General features: G+C 40.4%; 4 protein-coding genes across 7 annotated transcripts; 2 read left to right on the top strand and 2 right to left on the bottom strand.

Moving 5' to 3' along the window:
• Nucleotides 1-357: 357 nt before the first annotated feature.
• On the bottom strand, nucleotides 358-3,298 carry gmnn (geminin DNA replication inhibitor). Its single transcript, XM_061060351.1, has 6 exons — nucleotides 3,147-3,298; nucleotides 2,162-2,263; nucleotides 1,835-1,988; nucleotides 1,674-1,756; nucleotides 1,221-1,331; nucleotides 358-1,066 (listed from the first exon to the last, which is right to left on the bottom strand). Exons 1-6 carry the CDS (start codon nucleotides 3,201-3,203, stop codon nucleotides 866-868), a joined length of 708 nt encoding a protein of 235 aa, XP_060916334.1. The 5' UTR covers nucleotides 3,204-3,298; the 3' UTR covers nucleotides 358-865.
• Nucleotides 3,299-5,320: 2,022 nt separating this feature from the next.
• Nucleotides 5,321-9,259, top strand: c16h6orf62 (chromosome 16 C6orf62 homolog). Its single transcript, XM_061060352.1, has 5 exons — nucleotides 5,321-6,840; nucleotides 6,989-7,165; nucleotides 7,267-7,392; nucleotides 7,794-7,928; nucleotides 8,034-9,259. Exons 1-5 carry the CDS (start codon nucleotides 6,712-6,714, stop codon nucleotides 8,157-8,159), a joined length of 693 nt encoding a protein of 230 aa, XP_060916335.1. The 5' UTR covers nucleotides 5,321-6,711; the 3' UTR covers nucleotides 8,160-9,259.
• On the bottom strand, nucleotides 8,483-11,624 carry acot13 (acyl-CoA thioesterase 13). The gene is made up of 3 exons (XM_061060353.1): nucleotides 11,487-11,624; nucleotides 11,175-11,359; nucleotides 8,483-9,873 (listed from the first exon to the last, which is right to left on the bottom strand). Exons 1-3 carry the CDS (start codon nucleotides 11,568-11,570, stop codon nucleotides 9,714-9,716), a joined length of 429 nt encoding a protein of 142 aa, XP_060916336.1. The 5' UTR covers nucleotides 11,571-11,624; the 3' UTR covers nucleotides 8,483-9,713.
• tdp2b (tyrosyl-DNA phosphodiesterase 2b) lies at nucleotides 11,186-14,524 on the top strand. Of its 4 annotated transcripts, none has more exons than XM_061060349.1 (7): nucleotides 11,186-11,290; nucleotides 12,581-12,702; nucleotides 12,806-12,955; nucleotides 13,098-13,189; nucleotides 13,502-13,620; nucleotides 13,728-13,898; nucleotides 13,992-14,524. In XM_061060349.1, exons 2-7 carry the CDS (start codon nucleotides 12,611-12,613, stop codon nucleotides 14,271-14,273), a joined length of 906 nt encoding a protein of 301 aa, XP_060916332.1. In that variant the 5' UTR covers nucleotides 11,186-11,290; nucleotides 12,581-12,610; the 3' UTR covers nucleotides 14,274-14,524. The 4 variants fall into 4 exon arrangements, with proteins under 4 accessions (XP_060916332.1, XP_060916331.1, XP_060916330.1 ...); XM_061060348.1 differs by lacking the exon at nucleotides 11,186-11,290 and adding an exon at nucleotides 11,547-11,668; XM_061060347.1 differs by lacking the exon at nucleotides 11,186-11,290 and adding an exon at nucleotides 11,721-12,089.
• The last annotated feature ends 4,836 nt before the right edge of the window (nucleotides 14,525-19,360 follow it).

The raw sequence follows: 19,360 nt of genomic DNA, 5'->3' as shown, positions 1-19,360 counted from the left end.
GAGTCTCTTAAATGGAGAAAGGTCAGAACGCAGAGGTTTCAAGACCGACGCAAATCTGGCTAAACACTGAAGCTTTGTCTTAGTCACAGCAACGTGTGTGCTCATGACTCTAGGGAGGAGGGGGTGACAGCGTAACAATATTTTTTTAACTTTGACTGCAGGACCCATTTTAAATGTTGTGTCAGGTACATGTTGCTACTTGAAAATGAAAGGGGGGGGGGGGGATGTCTGATAATCAAATGTGTCAGGCTTTTTAACAAGATCATTCCAAGTGAGGCAGAGTGGAACATCAATCAGGTGTATTTTAGTCACCTTGTTGTTTGCTTTCAGACACCGCTTCAACATGTAGATCTAAAAAAGGGTTTATTTTACATGTTTTATGTACAGTGCAATAAAACGCACAAGTTCACATTGTAAACCAAAACACTTGACAGTTACACCCGACAGGAAAACTGTTTCAGGGCTCACATTGTTGTATTATAATACACAAGGCAGGGATATTAAATGATTAACAATGGCTATGACCAATTGCATTAGTCCCAGCTACAGTAACTGAAGGACCACATGCACAACACCAGGACCCTGGAACTTGATTGATTTTACTGAAACATTTCTTCTTCTGTGTCTCCAAAATAATCCCTCACCATCTTAGTTTGAACATCTTTTACTTCCACAATAACTAAAATCAGCTCCAATCAGTTTCCTTAAAAAATAAAATCAGCATCAATTCAGAGAATGTACCCGTGTCTCTGAAAAGTCAGTCAAGTAGATAGCCATGTTTTGCCAGTAGAGAACACTTCAGTTCAAATGTGCCAACGTATGCACGCAGTTCAAAGTCCCGTTATACACACACGACCAGTTTCAGTCAATCCTGATCTGAGGGGTCAAGTTGTTCATGGTCTGAGGGATCTTCTCTCTCCTCGTCGCTGTAATCCGAGTCTTCGTCCTCGCTCTGAGTTGCAACGTCCCCATTGTCCTCCTGCTCATCCTCGTCGTCATCATCATCTGCATCAAGGGCAATATCCCTCAATTCCTCCAGATTATCAGGGCTCTTTCCAGTCAGCCTCTAGAATGGGGAAAAAAAAAAACACATGACAATATTTCAATCTTAGTGACAAGTACACAGGTCCTTCTGCAGTCTAGACTGATCCATGTAAAGATAAGTACAGTTGTCCCCTGTCTGAATAGTCCCAATATTTATGTCCCAGGAAATTGTTTACCTCAATCATATCAGCCATGTACTGGACATGTTGTGCCAGCTCCTGCAGCTCTTCATTGTCACACTTTAGCTTTGTTATCTGTTCATCTTTGGCCTCTATGTCTTTGTGTAACTGGTAAAAGAATTAAACAAAAACAAGACAGCAGGCTTTAAAAAAAGGCAAAGAAAGCAGAATAACAAAACCATTTAAAAAATGTGAACTTTAAGCAGCCAAGAATCATTCAGAACTCTCGTGGGCCGCAAGGTGAAACTTTAGCTCTTCAAATATAAATGTACAGGTTTTATAATTACAGGATTTGCCATTAATTTGGTATTAGGTACGCTTCACCTCATGTTACTTCTAAATTCACTGCCACCTGGGCTCAGGCCAGCTAAGGCTGACTCAGTCAGTGGGAGCGTGGGAAAGGCTCAATTTACAGCTAAACATTAGCCGTCTCAGTGATTAGTAACTCACCTTCTCATTCTCCTGTAGAACATTGTACAAGGCTTTCCTCCGCTCCTCTGCTACTTCTTTCCAGTATGTGGAAGGTGGAGTTTCTACAACAACAACAACATTGATTTAGGATGTAAAGTCCAAGTAACTTTGGGGGTCAATTTAATGAAATCTCCACCTACCTTTGACCATAAGCTCATACGCTTCATTGGAAATGCCATCAGTTGAACACTGAGTTTCTTCAGTTTGTGTGGATTTGACTTCAACCTTCACCCTCTTTGGGCCTCTCGTTTGTTCTGCACTCCACTGTTTGCGTTTTGGATTGACTTTACCCATCTACAGAGAAAAACCTCATCAGTGCTCTTTGTTTGGAAACAATAAGACTCTGAGCCTTTGAGTTGGTCAGGTTATGCCATACTTCCCATGGTTTATAATAAGAAACTTTTTTTTTTTTTTAAATAGACATCATAGTCAGATGAAATTACTTCCAGCAAGAAGCTACTGCATACCTGAGCCGACCTTCCCAAGTCTTGGTTGACAGCGGAGAATTGGAGGACCTGCAGAGATTGCCTGGGCGGTCCCATTGCCTTCTGAGAAGGTGTGAAGAAGCTCTGCAAAACAAAAGCACAGAGTGAACTTTCAGTTGAGGAGAACACAAAATTACTGAATAAGAAGTAAAGAGGGTTTAACACCTTCCAAGATGAGCCTCGAGCTCACACGGAAACTACAACGACCTGTGATCTCGTTGGATGTCTAATCATTAGGGCTTAGCATCACTTTACTTTAGTTATACTGTTACCATGGGAGGGGTTATAGGTGAAGTGGGTAAACAACATTGCTGCCATGTGCAACAGGACCACAGGTGTATGAACAGGGGGAGGGCTTGGCTACTTAAACAGTCGTGGGAAAGTTTCTCGTCCAGGCTCATTACAGACCGGCCAAACAGTTTACTTTGTTAATGTTTGGCCACAGCGCCGCCGCAAGACTGCTAGTGTGTCTCATACCTACATGAAAGGTGAAAGGTGAGTTTAAGCTGTGGGGGAGACTGTCTTTAACTACTGGGTGGACAGTGGTTTAAAAATCACTTTGGTTTAAATTTAACAGGATAGAGTTGCGTCATTACGTCTATTTAATGAACATTGATGCTGTTCTGAGGGAAAGAGAGTTTGCATACAGTCAAAATGAACTTTGACACTCAGTACTTAAATGTTAGCCTGCTTTCATTAAAAAGAGTCATTTAATATTGCTACCCTAAGAGAAGCTTACTTCCAAGCAGAACAACAATTGTGATAGAAACAGCACAGGTATGACCAAGATGAACAATGGCAATGCAGAAAAGAGGAGTTAATTTACCTTCACTGAAGTCAACATACCTGGTTGATAAATTCATCAACACAAACTAAAGTGCTTTTAAGACGGATGCTGGTTTCACGTACTTAACTCATTGAAACTCAACACTGAATATTTATTCTAAGTTCTTAAGAAAATACTCACCTTGATATTCTCGTTAGACCTCTGCTGGTTGTGTTTTAGCTTAGCACCGAAACTCATTTTCTTCACAGAACCTGGTAGGGAAAATTATTAACATGACGTCATTGTCGTACAACGTGAGCATAAAGGCTATGACGCACACTTGGGGGAATAAATGCTGTTTACGAGAATTGAAAACATAGATACAAAATGTAATGATGATGAAAGATGAATAACACGCGGCTAAATTGATCGTATTTTACTCAAAATGCCGCGTCATTCAACCCTAAATGAGTCGCCAGCTCCGCTTGGTAAGTAGGTCAACATTCAGCTAAACCAAGCGACCACGACAAAGACTTCACGCACCTAGAACCCTAAGTAGCAACGACCACGGCAGATATAAACTGAGGATACCCGGTGAAGACTAACTATGGTAAAAGTTAAACCACCTTACCGTTCGCGGGACACACCTGATTGATTTGACTGAATATTCTCTGTGAATCTCGCGCCAGGAGCTTAAATACACCCACTCGGTCACGTGTCTTCTTCTTCTTCTTTGGATTTTATTGGCAGCTGGCATCCAAAAAGTTGCATTACTGCCATCTGCTGGATTTAATTATTGCTCACATTCCTAAATCCTCCTCAATTTCTGTTTTGAATTTCAATTTAATTTAATTTAAATTTCTGGATTTAATTATTACTCACATTCCTAAATCCTCCTCAATAAACCTGTTCTTAAGAGATATTTAAACAAGCATCTTCGGCCTCTCCCTCTCTCCCCACACTCCAAAATACTTTTGAAATCTCTTCTTACGAGTCCCTCTCTCTCCATTTCTGACATCATATTATATACTTTCTTCATTTAATAACTACATGTTCAACTGTTTCTGCTAGATTGCATATCTCACAAAGACCGGATGAATGTTTTCCAATGATATGTAGAGTGCTATTTAAATTATTTTAATATTTATGTTAATATCAATCCTCTCTTTCTTTACAGCTTCCTTTGCCAACCTGTCCACCTTTTCATTTGCTGCTATGCCTGAATGTGCTGGAACCCACATGAATATCACATCTGTCCCCTGTTTAACCACCTGGGAATGTGTAAATATGATTTCATATAATAAATCTTGACCAAGGGGCAACCTCCGGTCTCGAAAAATGAAGCCAATGCGGAAGTAAAAAAAACTGCAGTTCCTCGAGGTTCCGCTTGAGGCTGGCTGCAGAAGCACCGGAAGTGCCATAAACCCACAGCCAAAAAAAGCCCGTTTTTACCACAGGAATTAACATGTTTACAGCCTGGTTATTTTGCTGTTGTATGTTCATCTTCTTTAAGAGTTTGTATAAACATTTTTGTATATGTTAAATTTGTGAATAAAGACGGTTAAAAAAAAACAATGTTTACAGCCTGGTTCAAAAAACGAGATACATCTGATTAGTTAGTGACCTCATGTCCTCCCACATGAGGGGGGTTTATAATTCATCGGATTTTATTCATGAGAGCAACCCATCCGGGTACTTTGCCAAAACGATGCCGGCCCCGCCCCTTTCTGGGTGAAATCATTCCATCTGAATGAATGGTGGTTAATGGACAAGTTGGGGTCATTACCGATTTAAAGTCTTAAAAAATTAAAACCATACTTTAAAACGGCAAGTATGAGCCTAAATCTGATGAGCAGTGATGTAAACATTTAAAATATGACATTTCTGAACAGAGATCGGCATCATAACGGTATAAAATTAACCATGTATGTGAGTGTCTGTTCAGTCTCTCTCCGTCAAACTGCTCAAACGAGTCATCAGAGGAAACTGACTTTAAACACCTGATGAGTCATTATTAACCGTGTTACCCGAGATCTTTATTTTTAAATAATATTTATTTGTAATAGTTTCTAACAGTGTTCATAGCTGTAATGGAGTGGTTACAGACGTTTATTTTAGAGAAAAGGGGACATAAACTCTGAGTTATCAGCTGATTTAGAAAAGAATAACACATGTAAAGTCACCTGGATGATATTAAAACCTGTTGTATTCATACGCGAGTGTAAATAATGATGAGTGGGGCTATGCCCATATAAGGGTTGTGGCAGATTTGATTGACAGCTCTGCGCGCTGCATCTGTCTGAGCAAGGTTTTTTTTTTTGTGATGTTGTTTTTCTCCTCGTGCGGTCACATGTCCACACGCGTCACATCTTTGTAGTTGACGGCGCAGCCATTTTGAGGAAGGCTGTGGTTCGACGAGTCTGCTGTGTGTGTGTGTGTGTACCATTATTAGCTGTCCCGAAAAACCACACAAAGAAACCAGACGGGAAAAACGTTGGACGACACGCCGTTAAATATGGGCCCACCGGGAGACAGAACACGCCACATGTCGACTGAAAGAACGGAGGACTTCAGCTGGATTGTCGATTTATCTTGACATGGCATGCAGCAGGGCGAGTCGGAGGTTGTGACGACTGAAGAAAAGAAGAGAAAGAAAACAAACACCTCGAAACTTAAGGCGTGGAAAGGGGGCGATCCTGCTCAGCTAACGTTTATTTCGTCATTGTTGGCTATCGATCCCCCTTGCTGATTTTTTTGTCGATGTCGTTGTCGAGCTAAAATGCTGAGCATAGGCAAAAACAGCTAGTTAGTCCCCCCCAAGAACATGTAAACGCGTGGAAAGATGACTGTACGCTAGCTAGCCGACCACACATAGGCCTAAATTAAGCCAATCAGTCAGAAGATAAGATGTAGCTACCCCGCTGGTTCACTACTAGTTAGTGTTGGAAGTGAATGCCTTAGATTAGCTTGCTAGCTCACCTTAGCTAGTGTGCTAAAAATACGCCACGCCCACATCATGACGACCAGCAGTGGCTGCAGCGCCGCAGGCCGTGGGGCCAAGTGAGTGGCAGTAAACAGTTGAGGAAAATGTCAAGGTACTTTCACAGTGGTCCTCGATGTGCCAATATCTCCTGGCATCTGTATTTACCTGCCATGTCTGTCTGTATCCCCAACCTGTCTGTAACACGCACATAACGCAGTCTACAGAGAAACAAAAACACATAACAAGCCATGGATGAGGGGACTTTGAATCGACCCAAACAATAGAATATTTTGTCTGCTTGCTAGTCTCTGTACTTCTCAATTTCACTAGCAGAAAAAATGGGTTTTCACAATAACAGCCGTTTTTGTTAAGTTACATTCTCAAAAAAGTCAACTTTTAGTTGCTCTTTCATTTATGTCTTGTAATCCCTTGTCGATGGCAGGTTGAAAAAAAAGCTCAATTGGCTTAAGTCATGTCTTAAAAACATGGATTTCTGATCAAGTTGTAAGGAGATGTAGTCTTAGTTTGTTAATCATTCCCCTCTTCAACACTGCCCTGCTACAAAAAAAAAGAAAATGACTTAGTTTGTCCTCTGATTTGTTGACCTTTTCAGTTGGTAGTTAGTGGGTAATTCACAGATCTAGCCTAGAGTTGTTTGATGCGTTGTTTCCGCGAGGGGTAGCTAAGCATCATCCTTTATCCGACGTATAAACACAAAAAGTAGAGAGTGTAGCCAAAACTATTTTTGCACGAGAAGGAAGACACTACCATCAAAATCTAACCATGGGGGACCCAACTTCACGAAGAAATCAGACAAGAAATCGACTTCGAGCTCAACTTCGGAAGAAAAGGGAGTCTTTGGCTGATCAGTTTGACTTCAAGATTTATATAGCCTTCGTTTTCAAAGAAAAGGTTTGTCAGTAAAGTGGAAGAGTTCATGACACCATCTCAAACCACACTTTCCTCTCAGACATTATTTCAAGTCTTCTAAATGTATTTTTCTAATGACCATATAAAAAAATCAACTAATTGCTTGTTTGATCTGTATTTGTGCTTACAGAAGAAGAAGTCTGCACTTTTTGAGGTGTCAGAGGTGGTGCCAGTGATGACCAACAATTATGAAGAGAACATCCTACGAGGTGTGCGGGACTCCAGCTACTCACTCGAGAGCTCAATAGAACTCCTGCAAAAAGATGTTGTGCAACTACACGCCCCCCGATACCAGTCAATGCGAAGGGTAAGCCAGTGCAAGATCTCAGGATCGGATTGCTTTCATTTGAAAATGAGAGGACCATACCAGGGCTAAATTTGACGTTGTGCATCCTTCTCGTATTTTAGGATGTGATAGGCTGCACACAGGAGATGGACTTCATCCTTTGGCCACGCAACGACATTGAGAAGATTGTGTGTCTGCTTTTCTCCAGATGGAAGGGGGCCGATGATGAACCCTTTAGGCCTGTTCAGGTTAGGATGTGGCACCGATTTCACACATTTTAAGAGCCAGTTTACAGAAGATTAATCCATTGATTAAATTGATAAATAAATAAACGTTAATTCTTAGAAAGTATCCACAGGGCTCTTTTGATGTCTCGTTTGACAGACCTTAACCCTTAAGAGGTTTTGAGTTTACAGTAATCTAATTCAAAGAAAATCAGCAAATCCCTTTTTTTTTTATCTTATGCACAATTTGATTGGTTTGATAAGCCTCCTGCAAAATGCAACAATACTGAGACCTTATTATCTCTCATACTCTTAGCCCTGCATGTCAAAATGATTCCCTACAGGTATCACAGAGTCCTTGCCTGTATGCACAAGCCTAGATCTAACTAGTGTCATTCTAAGTTCAAGTGTCTTGTGATTTACAGGCCAAGTTTGAATTTCATCATGGAGACTATGAGAAGCAGTGCTTGCATGCTTTGGGTCGTAAAGACAAGGCTGGAATGGTCATGAACAACCCAACTCAGTCTGTATTTCTCTTCATGGATAGACAGCACTTACAGGTGAGTCCAATACTCTACAATGATGTTGAATCTGATATTACTGAAACCTCCAGATGTCTCATAACGCGCTTTACCTGAAATATTCTCCATGCGCTTCTCTCTCAGACTCCTAAAACCAAGGCCACAGTTTTCAAGTTGTGCAGCCTCTGCCTGTACTTGCCCCAGGACCAGCTGACCTGCTGGGGTGTGGGAGACATCGAGGATCACCTCCGCCCATACATGCCTGATTAGGGCTTCCTGCTCCACCCAGCAGCATAGGGAAAAGCCCTTCCCCCCCTCCCTCCTGCCTAAGCCTTCAGAAGCAAATTGATGTACTCATCTTCACCCGTTTCCTTTTAAAAGATTTGAACTTGTGCTTGGATCTCTTCTCCTTTTTGTTACCTCCTCGTTCTCCCCACCCTGACCTGCAGCTGATTCAGTTCTCATCCTTGTTTTTTTCCCCCCTCACGCTTCCAATGTCCTCCTTTTCTTCCTTACCATTTTTGGATTGGTCCCCCCCCCCCCCCCCCCCTTTTTTTTTTTTTTTTTTTTTTTACCCCCCCCCCCCCCCCCCCCCCCCCTCCTCCTCATCATTCCCCTTCTACTCACTCATCCGTTTTTGTTTATTTGAACCTGCACGAACATTGATTTTGAGTGGTTGGTTGTTCTCTTGGAGCCGCACTGTCAACAGCACCGGTCATTGAAGGAACTCTTTATGTTGCATCAAAACAGGAACAAACGACACACAGGTCTTCACGGTGGTTCTCAGATGGACATGTTTTTATCCTTGTTGTCATAAGAGAGGATTGTTAAAGCTTGTTTGTAATGTCAGTGGAGTTTTTAGAACAACTTGACACAATCTTTTGACCAAGGACAGGTGTGAATAGGCATTTAAACACCTGTACAAGCAAAGAATACAAGATGAACAGTATTTGTCAAATCATATGGTGTAGGTATGGCTTCTTATAAACCGCCTTAGTTTTTTTTGGCTGGACTTTAAAAAAAAAAAATGTTTTTGGTGTCATTTGCTTTCCTCTGAAACATGCTAGGCAGTCCATTGCTAAAATCTTGAGTGACTCGAAAGGCATTGTGCATAACGTTGAGACATGGCTAGATGTTGGAGGTTACGGTCACTGGTCATGCACCGTTCAGTTAAGCTACTGAAATCTGATGTTTTTATGTTTTGTTTGATTTGGGATGTGGGTTGGTGAGACGCTGAAAGGGTGACATACTTAATGTTTAACAGACCTAACCAAAGTTGCTGTAAGCTAACTGATTTTTGTTTAATTTGACCTACTAAAAAAAATGAAGATTAAGTTGCAGCCATGCTCATGAATAAAAGTTGGATTTTGCTGGCTTTTTTTGTTTTGTTTTGTTTTTTTGTCAATAATGAGGTACTTATGATTTTGCTCCTCGTTGATTCAGTGTGTTCAGTTGAAAGGGTTTAAGGCGTGTAACTTCTAGGTTTTTTTTCTGTTGATTCTGAAATCAATACTGCTGAGCATATCCCAATACAGTGCAAATTCTGAAAGCATTACTCTTGTCCATTTATTTTTATTACATGTGCGTGAAACAGTACCACTGTTATGGTGATGAGATCAGGATTGACTTACAATACTGCTGTTAGTTTCCCTTTAACTCAACAAATATGTAACCGTGTCAACATGAACTAAACAACCAAAGAGGCTCGTAGCACTGATGACAGATTTGTTCAGAAGCAGGAGTTTTTCTATTTACAGGCAGGTAATTCCTGTTATTACAGTACACATTGATATGATATGTGATTCACAGAAAGGCACAGACGGTTTAGCTGCTGCCGAGGTGTTTGGTGTGTCTTCCTTGTGCTATGATCTTCCCAGTGGCCTTGTTGGTGAGGTCTACAGATGCAAACGCCAGTGTCCGTCCTTGCTTCAGAACCTGAGCAGTGATCAGTACGTCCTCTCCAATCTTGGCAGCGCTCATATACCTGTAAGACATTGACAGTTGTTTCCAGTCATATGACGTTTCTGAAGTTAATGTTCAAGCCGACCTGATTAACACTGAAGGTCAAGGACAGTGACAGACATCTCCTCAGTGAGAATAAAAAAGCAATACAGAAAAGTGAATTTTAATGATTTTAACACAAGCGGACACCACATATATTCTAAGGATTGCTTAGCATGAATGACTATATTCAACATTTTATTGCTAAGCCTGAAATCATCTCTAAGTATTTTTAAGGAAAGCTGACATCTTTTCCTCAAAGTTTTTGTATGGGGTCTTTCTAGGTTTTAGGTTAGATTGACATTTTACAACAAAACATCCTCTTGATGTGAGTCAGTATTTACTCATGACCACTTTAAGCGTGACAAAAGTTATATACATGTAAAGTTTGACAGGTTGAATAAAGGATACATTAAAACATTTTTAAAAATTTAATTGAAAAGGTATTAGAGTTTGATCAACTAATTTGGTTGCTTTAGTTTCAATCAATCCACTGAATCTATTAACTGTAAACACTATGTCATCACTATGATGAATGAAAACACACTACAATATGAGGGACAAAAATTGCAGTGTTTCCCCTACCATTATATTAGGGGGGCGCTCCCCCCCCCCCCCCCCCCCCCCCCCCCCCCACCCAAAAAAATATATATAAATGCAACAATTCATATAAAAAATAATATATAAATAAATATATTCATATATTTATTTATGTATTTCTGTGTCCATGTTGTACAAGGAAAAGTAAATATGTAAATTAAGTGGGCCGTCCTAACATTACTGAAGTAGGATTGATCAATTTTGAAAAACAGACAGAAGCAAATTTACAGATATACTTTTCCTCTTACGACCTGGACACAGAAATAAATAGATGTGTAAATGTAAAAATACGGAAATAAATTAATAACTCAATTAATGTGGAAATGTATGTATTGATACATATATAACTGTAGAAATACACTAATAAATGAATAAATACATGTAAAAATATATAAATAGCCTTTTTCATTAACGAAGTGTATTTATTATTTATTCATTGATGTATTGTTTTCAGCATTTATATATTTATTTATATATTTATTTAATTATCTAATTATCTAATTATTTATTTATTTATACATTATTGTATGCATTTCTCCCAACATTCATTTATTTATTTATTTATACTTTAGTCCTTTTTTGGCGTTTGATGTAAATTGAACTGGCACACAAAAACATGCATATTCAGAAACACACAGACACACACAGAAATCGTATTGATATTCTCACAGTTCACAGACTCACGTTATGTTCATATCCACGCTGACTCCGGGTGCAGCTCTCTCCGTGTTCAGGATCGCCACCGTGGAGATGACGTCGACCAGGGTGGCTGTCAACCCGCCGTGCAGCGTCCCTCCACGGTTAGTGTGTTCCTCCTCTACCCGCATTTCACACACCAGCTTACCTGGGCTTGCAGACAAAATGTTCACCTGTAAAAAGAAACGATTAGATATTTGCGAGATTACAAAATATAGGCTACTGTTGCTTTAAAAAAAGCGCTATCTGAGCTAAGATATGTTTCATGCTAAATAAATCTTAAACGAAGAGTATATATACCTTGCTAAGTACTCTGTCAAAGCCCGGAGTATCCAACATTGCTTTCACCAATTGCTTCAACGAATTTAAAGGCATTGAAGCCATATTTAACGCAAATGAATGTGATCAATGTCAAACAAACTTGTGTTTACTTCGAACCGGAAGCTGTTGCGTTCATATATCTGTCCGGAGGAAACTCAAAGGTAATGTGCTAGCTTTAATTTTGCTTCTGAAAAGTTTGTAGAACCGAGAGTAGCATGCTTCTCAGTTGAAAAATATAAAGTATAACCATTAGATACTAACCGTGTGATTTAAATACTTTTTTTTAAATCATGTAAAGTACTTTGTTGGAATTCGCGAGTTCACACGGAAGCTTTTTGGTGCTACACTGGAGACAACTTGTCGAGGAAAACAAATCATTTCTACTTTTCCATCTACTTGTCTTGTTCAATGAGTACAAATAGTGGCTAGAAAAAGATGGCCTCTACGTCCGACCCCGACAGACCGACAGTTTCTAATGTGGAAGAAAACAGAGCTCGTCTCTGCGATGAGTTTGCTGCAGTATCAGGAACCGACAGCGCTGTGGCTCAGTGCTACCTGGCTGAGAATGAGTGGCAGATGGAGGTACAGTGGATAGACACTCACACCTCTCAGCTGTGCAGGACCTAGCTAGCTTATTGTTTGTGCTAGGTACAGAATTCCTGATTGCAGATGTGCGTTTAAACTGGTAACTTCTTCAGCTTATTTCACTGAGTCTGCTGCTGATGCTATAAGTCAAAGTCAACTTTATCAAAATATGTCAGACATACAGTGGAATCGAAATTGCGTTTGTCTCCGTCCCACGGTGCAATACAACCAAAATAAGATAAAATAAAATAAGATAAATAATATTTACAGTAATAAATTCAAAATAGTGCAAAAGGTACAAAACAAAATGGTAAATAAAATAAAATTTAAAGAAAAAGTAAACTTGAAATGTGCAGTAAACTGAGTGTACTCAGTAAAGTGCTAATAAATAAAATCTCAAAAAAATCTGTTGTGGATGACATGACAATCTCCAGGCAGTTGGCCCAGAGACTAATTCACCTAAACCTGTGTAAATATTTGATTTTCAGAGAGCTCTGAACTCATTCTTCGAGGCTGACATGGAAAAAGTATTTGAAGAAGATTTCCCAGAGAGCGAGTCAAGTCCCAAGAAAAAGAAGCAGAAGGCTGAGGCGAAACCTCCAGCAGAATGGTAGGGCTACTTCTCTTCCCTGTTTTGTTACACATTAACTTTAAGTTGTTTGATGAGCTGTAAAAAGTCTTCACCAAGTGAACAATCTCTTACAAACTTCCAGTGTAGATTTAACTGGAGACAGTCCAGCCTCTGCACGGAAACCCTCAGAAGAAGATGAGAACAAGCTGTCTCTGATCTCCTGGAACGTGGATGGACTCGATACAGACAACCTTGCAGAGCGTGCCAGAGGCCTTTGCTCCTTCTTAGTCTTGTAAGTTAGTATTTATACACTCCGGCATCACTTGATATTTTATTGTGGGGCATCCATGTCATTTTCTTAATTTTGAATTGTTGATATACGTTTACAGCTGCTGGCCAATATTATTTAAAAAGTCAACCTTCCCTTCTTGCAGATATACTCCTGATGTGGTGTTCCTTCAGGAGCTCATTCCTCCTTACATCCAGTATTTGAGGAAACGGGCAGTCAGCTACCTAATCATTGAAGGTACGGTATGTTCAATACTGTTGTTGAAAGTTGGAAAAGCACACGTGTAAATGGTTAAGTCTATGATAAAAGCTGCTTCAGTGTCAGGGCACGGTTCATACTGGCTCACTGTGACACTATCAAGGCTTGAAAAAGAATAGAACACAGCTGTTGTTAATGATATGGAAACACCTTTGCTTTACCTGCTTTTAGTAATATGATGTCTGCAATTTGTTTTTGTCAAATAAAAAAAAAAAGGTCCGACAGCTTTATTATAGGATATACTGTGTCCAGCGGTTTAAACTGTTCCTCTTCTTCACATGTGCTGACCAGCTGGTGAAGAAGGTTACTTCACTGGGATGATGCTAAAGAAGTCACGAGTCAAATTAATCGAGAGCGAGATAGTATCTTACCCGACCACTCAGATGATGAGGAATCTGCTTGTAGCTCAGGTTTGTGCTCAGAAAAACTCTCCAAATACTCCGTGTTGTGTGCTTGAGTTCTTGTTATTGTAGTTTGTTTTTTTTTAAACCATTTGCTTTTTGATTCTTGAATTCAGGTAACTTTCAAAGGCCAGACGCTGTGCCTGATGACATCACATTTTGAGAGCTGTAAAGGCCACGCGCAGGAGCGGATGAAACAGCTGCGAGTTGTCATGCAGAGGATGAGAGAGGCGCCTGACGACGTCACAGTCCTGTTTGGAGGGGACACCAACCTGAGGGACACTGAGGTCATTCATTTGTCCTTGCTTATTGTGTGACAAAACAATCCGTTATAACGCCTGCAACCAAACTGCATATCCACACTTCCCTCTGCGTTTCAGGTAGCGAAGGTCGGTCTGCCCTCGATGGTCTGCGACGTGTGGGAGCGTCTCGGAAAGCAGGAGCACTGCCGCTACACATGGGACACCAAAGCCAACAGCAACAAGACTGTTCCTTATATAAGTCGCTGTCGCTTTGATCGGATCTACTTCCGTCCTGCTAGCAAGGACGGGGTCCCTCGCCTGGCCCCTGACCACATGGCCCTGGTAGGACTGGACAAGCTGGACTGTGGACGCTACACCAGCGATCACTGGGGAATCTACTGTAGCTTCTCGACAGAATAAAAGTACACAAAACAATCTAACAACAACCAGGGAAATCAGCTGGTCTTGTTTGTTTAGGTCTCAACAGTGCTGGATTCAGACCAAAATGATACTCCCTCCGTGAAAGAAGGTGTTCTGACATCATTTGAGGTTGGTAACCTTTAGATTTTATTTTGTGATTCGATTTTATTTTCTAATGTGCCTCTTGTTTGAGTCTTGGCTCAACTATTGTTCCTGTACTAAATAAAGCCAATAAATGTTCAAATACCAAAGTTTGTAGTTTTGTGGGGGGAGAGAGAGAGATGTGGTTGGGTGGTTCAGTTGAGGCTGAAAGTTTATCCTTGGCCTTTTGAAACATTAGTTTATAGAACAATCACACCACAAGGTTTCAGTTTGCACAACCTTTCTCTGCATGTAGAGTTGCTCATTGGTCATGGAGTTTTACATGATATCATGTTTTTCTTGATTACTTCTGAAGTTTGCAGGCAAAAAAATGTCATTAAAAAACATATTTCAATCTTGAAAGGAAATCAATCTGTCAACATAATATAGTCATTTTGAGATAAGCTGTATTTTAAATGAAGTCAGCTGAAAGAAAGATTGATACAAACATTTTAACTTAATGTCTAAATGGTCATTGGACATTCAGGATTCTGTTTCATGAATATCACAATAATGATATTGTCAAAGTATTAAGAACCCTTTTTTACATTTTAGATTGATATTTACAATGTTTTACACAAGTTGAGTGGGGGGACAGATGGGCTGCTCTCTGTGCATGTAATATTGTCATTTGGCCACCAGAGGGCACTGCCGAGTTAAATTATATATTTGAAACAACAGTGACCTCTGATGATAGACCAAGATTTATTATTTACAACCCAAAGATGTAAAACACTGAATGGTCACAACAAATTTAAATTAATATCAGACACCTTATCGCTGTAATTTCAGCTTTAAATCTTAAATCTACAGACCAACAGCAAATATTTTCTCCCGTCCAGTTATGCATTTTTATATAAAGAAATGGGAAAAATGTTATACATTGAAATATGTTGAACATGTTTAAATATGGTCAAACCCATACAGTCCACATGGGAAATGTGGTTTAGGAACATTGTACATGTGATCATATTTGTAGAAATGTGATCATGGATGGAAACATGGGAAATGCATTTTTGTTTTCTTAAAGGGGAGGCTAATATTTAAGAATATAGCAGATGTTACTGTTAATGGAAACCCTCTTACTGGTACAAGAAGTCCACAGACAACCTGATAAAAACCCATTATGGCAACATGTTATACAGTTAAGAGATATGTGTGAAAAAAACAGATTATGTATGTTGCTTTGTGCCATTTCAAGCTCGTCTTTGAGCGACCATACACATTAAAAGGGTAAAAATAACAATTAAACCTTGATAGAATGCAGCCCTATTTGTATTATTAAAAAACATCTATGGTTTTCCTGTTGTGTTATGTTAAATGTCTGTTGTTAAAAAAAAAGGCTTTATTGAATGATACAACAATTTAACAGCACCTCTCATCTTCATCCTCCATCATAAGAGTCTCAGTATAGGCCTTAGTTTTACTCCAAACCAGATGTGACCTCCTCTTCAGAGTCTCTGCCAAGATGCTGTCAACACGCCTCTCTCTCCTCCGTACAGCACCCTTCAAATCAAAGAGTGTGTTTTCATGTTCAACTGGAGAAGCGGACAGCTCAGTCTTTACAGCATGGAGTGAGGAAGGAGAGCTGACCTTAGGAGAGGACACAGATGTGACTCTTCCCTTGGAGCAGGCGTCATCACGACAGACCCCCACTCTCATCCCCCCCCCCCCCCTTCTCTGATTCCCGATTAGCACAAGGACACATTAGGTCTGATGAGTCCACCTAAAGCCTAAAACATTACAAATAATATTTCCCTATTTGGTCATCTGGGTGAGATGATTAGTGTCATACAAGCTCGTAAAATTCAATCAACTGTGCCACAAATCTTCGAGGTCCTTTTTTGTGTGCGTGATTATTTTTGGGGGAGGTTATGCCCTTACTGTAGAGGACAGTGGATAGAGTAGGAAACTGGGGGTGAGAGACTGGGAAATGGCATGTGTCAAAGTGCCAAGGCTCGGAGTTGAACCTGGATCACCCACTCCGAGGACCTCTGAACATGGGGGGGGCGCGATAAAACAGCTGGGCTATGCAGCGCCCGAAATCATTGAAGTTTTGATCATTTGACTAAAAAAGTAAAAGCTGAAACTCCCATTTTTATGCAATTGCAAGAAATCCTAAATTTAGTAGGACATATTGTTAAAATTGCAGCAAAAAATATTTTCATTTTAAACTAATGATTTACCTTATCAATTAAAAAAAGAAAGTGCATGTTGCCAATTAGAATTTTCTCAAGTTGAGGATGATGTCACTTAAAACAAATGTATAGCTGCAGCCAGGGACATTTTAAGGCTTCAAAATTAATTCAAAACTGATCCAATTGTGTCAGTGAAATCATTTTAAACTGAATTAAATTATAGTAAAAGTGGTAGGCAGTTTTTGTTGACTGTCAAGATTATTGCATACAGAGTCCCTGAAGTCCAAAAAGGGATAAAAAAAAAAAAAAAATGTAGTAGGGAACAAAGGATATTATCCTGCACACCCAATATTATTGGAAACAAATATTTTCTCTTGTGCATAAATCAGATGAAAACTTGTGCACACAAGGTAATAATATTGTGTGCATCATTTAATAACATGTTAATAGTTATTATATTGTATGCACAAGGTAATAATTTGCTTCCACAACATAAAAACTTAGATAAATATTTCACTTTTTAGGACTTCAGGCATCCCTTAGTGATGTTATAAGATGATATTTTTAAAGAGATTTCAGGTCAGATTTGACGACCTTAGACGGACACATTAAAAATGTTTAAAAATAAAGTGATACCAGCTTTGATCTTGCAGGTTATAAAGTCATCCAGAGGTGCTCTATGTTTTCTCTACATTCATACTGAGCAGTTTCTCACTACAGCATAGAGGAGGAGGAATAACAGCAGCACGGTCATTGATGATACAGATGGAGGCAACAGCTGTCTGGGCCAAGAGAGTGGTCATGTGATGCACCCGTCTGCCTTGAGCGGGATCCCTCTGCCAGAGGCCCATCAACGTTTTCCCTCCTCCTCCACAAATCCATAAGCATCCACATCACAAGTTCCCCCCTGTCTCAGGACCTGCGTGGACGTTTTCCAAGATCATTCCACTTCCCCTTTTTACAATTCCACTCTGAGTTTTTCAAGCACCGACAGCCTCACAGATGTATTTTTGGATTTCCATCCAAAAGCGTATAGCCCTCAGTGAGAACTCGGGCTCTCATTTGAGACCCCGTCAAAGTGAATGTTCTTGGGTCGGCATGGACGTATCCATGTTGCTGGCGGGGGGAAGCTGTGGGAGGAGGTTTTTGTCCTTTGAGGCAGGGCTTGGATGATGATGATGGATCGGACACAGATCTAACCCCCAGCACCGGGAAAGATTGGCGGCTTGTGTGTGAAGAGCAGCATGTGAATGTGTGTACTGCAGCTCCTGCAAGAAGAGTCCAGTCTGATTCTCTCTGATTGATAGACTCTGGCTGGGTTTGTGTGTTTTTTTGTTGTTGCAGGCAGATGACTTTGGGCAGCTTCTTCTTCTACTTGTGTGTGTTTGTAAGTTCAAAACCTATCTGGACCATGTCTGTCAGACACCATCAACACAAATACGCACCCCCCCCCCCCCTGTGCAGACAGCTTCGCACAGGCAAGGCAAGGCAAGGGCAAGCGTAAGTGGCGCTCCACTCTATATCACCACCGTCACATCCATCACGACTTCCCATCAAAATCGATGTGACAAACTGCCCTAGAAGCCAGCATTATTTCTGGACGTACAGTGCTGCTGCTGCTGCTGCTTCTGCTGCATATTTGAGGACTGACAGTTATTTAGAGGTTTGCAAGATAAGGGGAAACTGTCTGAGCGAGAACATTTTGTCTTCCATCACTCTCAACGGGGGATTGAGAATAAAGCGGGCCAGGTGCTGTTTGAGATGAGTATTTTGATATAACAAATACATTTGTGGAAACGTATCTTCACGAGCCAGTTTCCCACCGATAGGCTACTAGTTACTTCAGGCTGCCTTTTCCATTGAAAGGGATTTAGAAAAAATTTAAGGCAACAAGGAAAAGGGCTTTTCTCATAGTTACATAAGGTTCGCAGAGCTTTGAATTATTAAACAGAGGAGCAGAGTAGATGCGAGTTTCTACATAAAAGCAAAAGTTTTGATATTTTGGGAAACCCTCTTAATGCGTGTGCTTTCTGTTGGCAGGTAGGATTATTCCAACTGGGATGAAGGTATTTTCTACTGCTTTCATCCTGAAGCAGCCAGTTAGCTTAGCTTAGCACCAGGCTTGGAATGTTGGGAAATGGCTAGAAGAAGTCTCAGAAAGGTGAATCACATCAACCGACTATAATGTGAGTGTTGATGTTAAAATATGAAAGCATAAATATGAATCAGGCTGATTTCTTACTGCATAAGGCAGTAATCAATATTAAGTCAGGTATCTGTCCAACCGTCCAATGTAATTTAAATCTTTTTGCTAAGCTAACCATTCAGAATCCAATCCTGGACCTGCACCTTCTGTATGCAGGTTCACTTATGTTAGGGGGGCCACATGAAACAGAAATCTGAGTTTGTTTGTTCCATCAGCTGATTGTAGGTGTTGTTGTCTGTACAATGATTCTCTGGACTGTTGGTCTTTGTGTCCCTTATCTCACCAACGTCCATCATGATGATAGCCATGAGAATTATGTTTTATATGTACACAGTGGCGATTCTAGAGTCTGGGTGGGGGCCCTAGGCAAAAATCATTTGGGGGGGCCCTCAAACCGGCATTCATCACAATATTATTCCTCTTCTATAGATCTGTCTTCGCAGGGCAATGAGAGTGAGTGCTGTCACATGGGGCCCCCTTAGGGAGGTTTCCTACTGTCATTGCAAAATTTGCACATTTTGGGCCGCTGCTTTGGTTTTAAGTTTGTGAGCCCTCAGGAGCCCCCCCCAACTTGTCTGGGGCCCCAAGCAGTTGCCTGCCAT

This window comes from Labrus mixtus, chromosome 16 (assembly GCF_963584025.1).
Source record: "Labrus mixtus chromosome 16, fLabMix1.1, whole genome shotgun sequence".
In the NCBI taxonomy this organism is placed as follows: domain Eukaryota; kingdom Metazoa; phylum Chordata; class Actinopteri; order Labriformes; family Labridae; genus Labrus; species Labrus mixtus.
The sequence above is the reverse complement of the archived record's forward strand: the minus strand, read 5'-3'. Positions and strand labels throughout refer to the sequence as shown.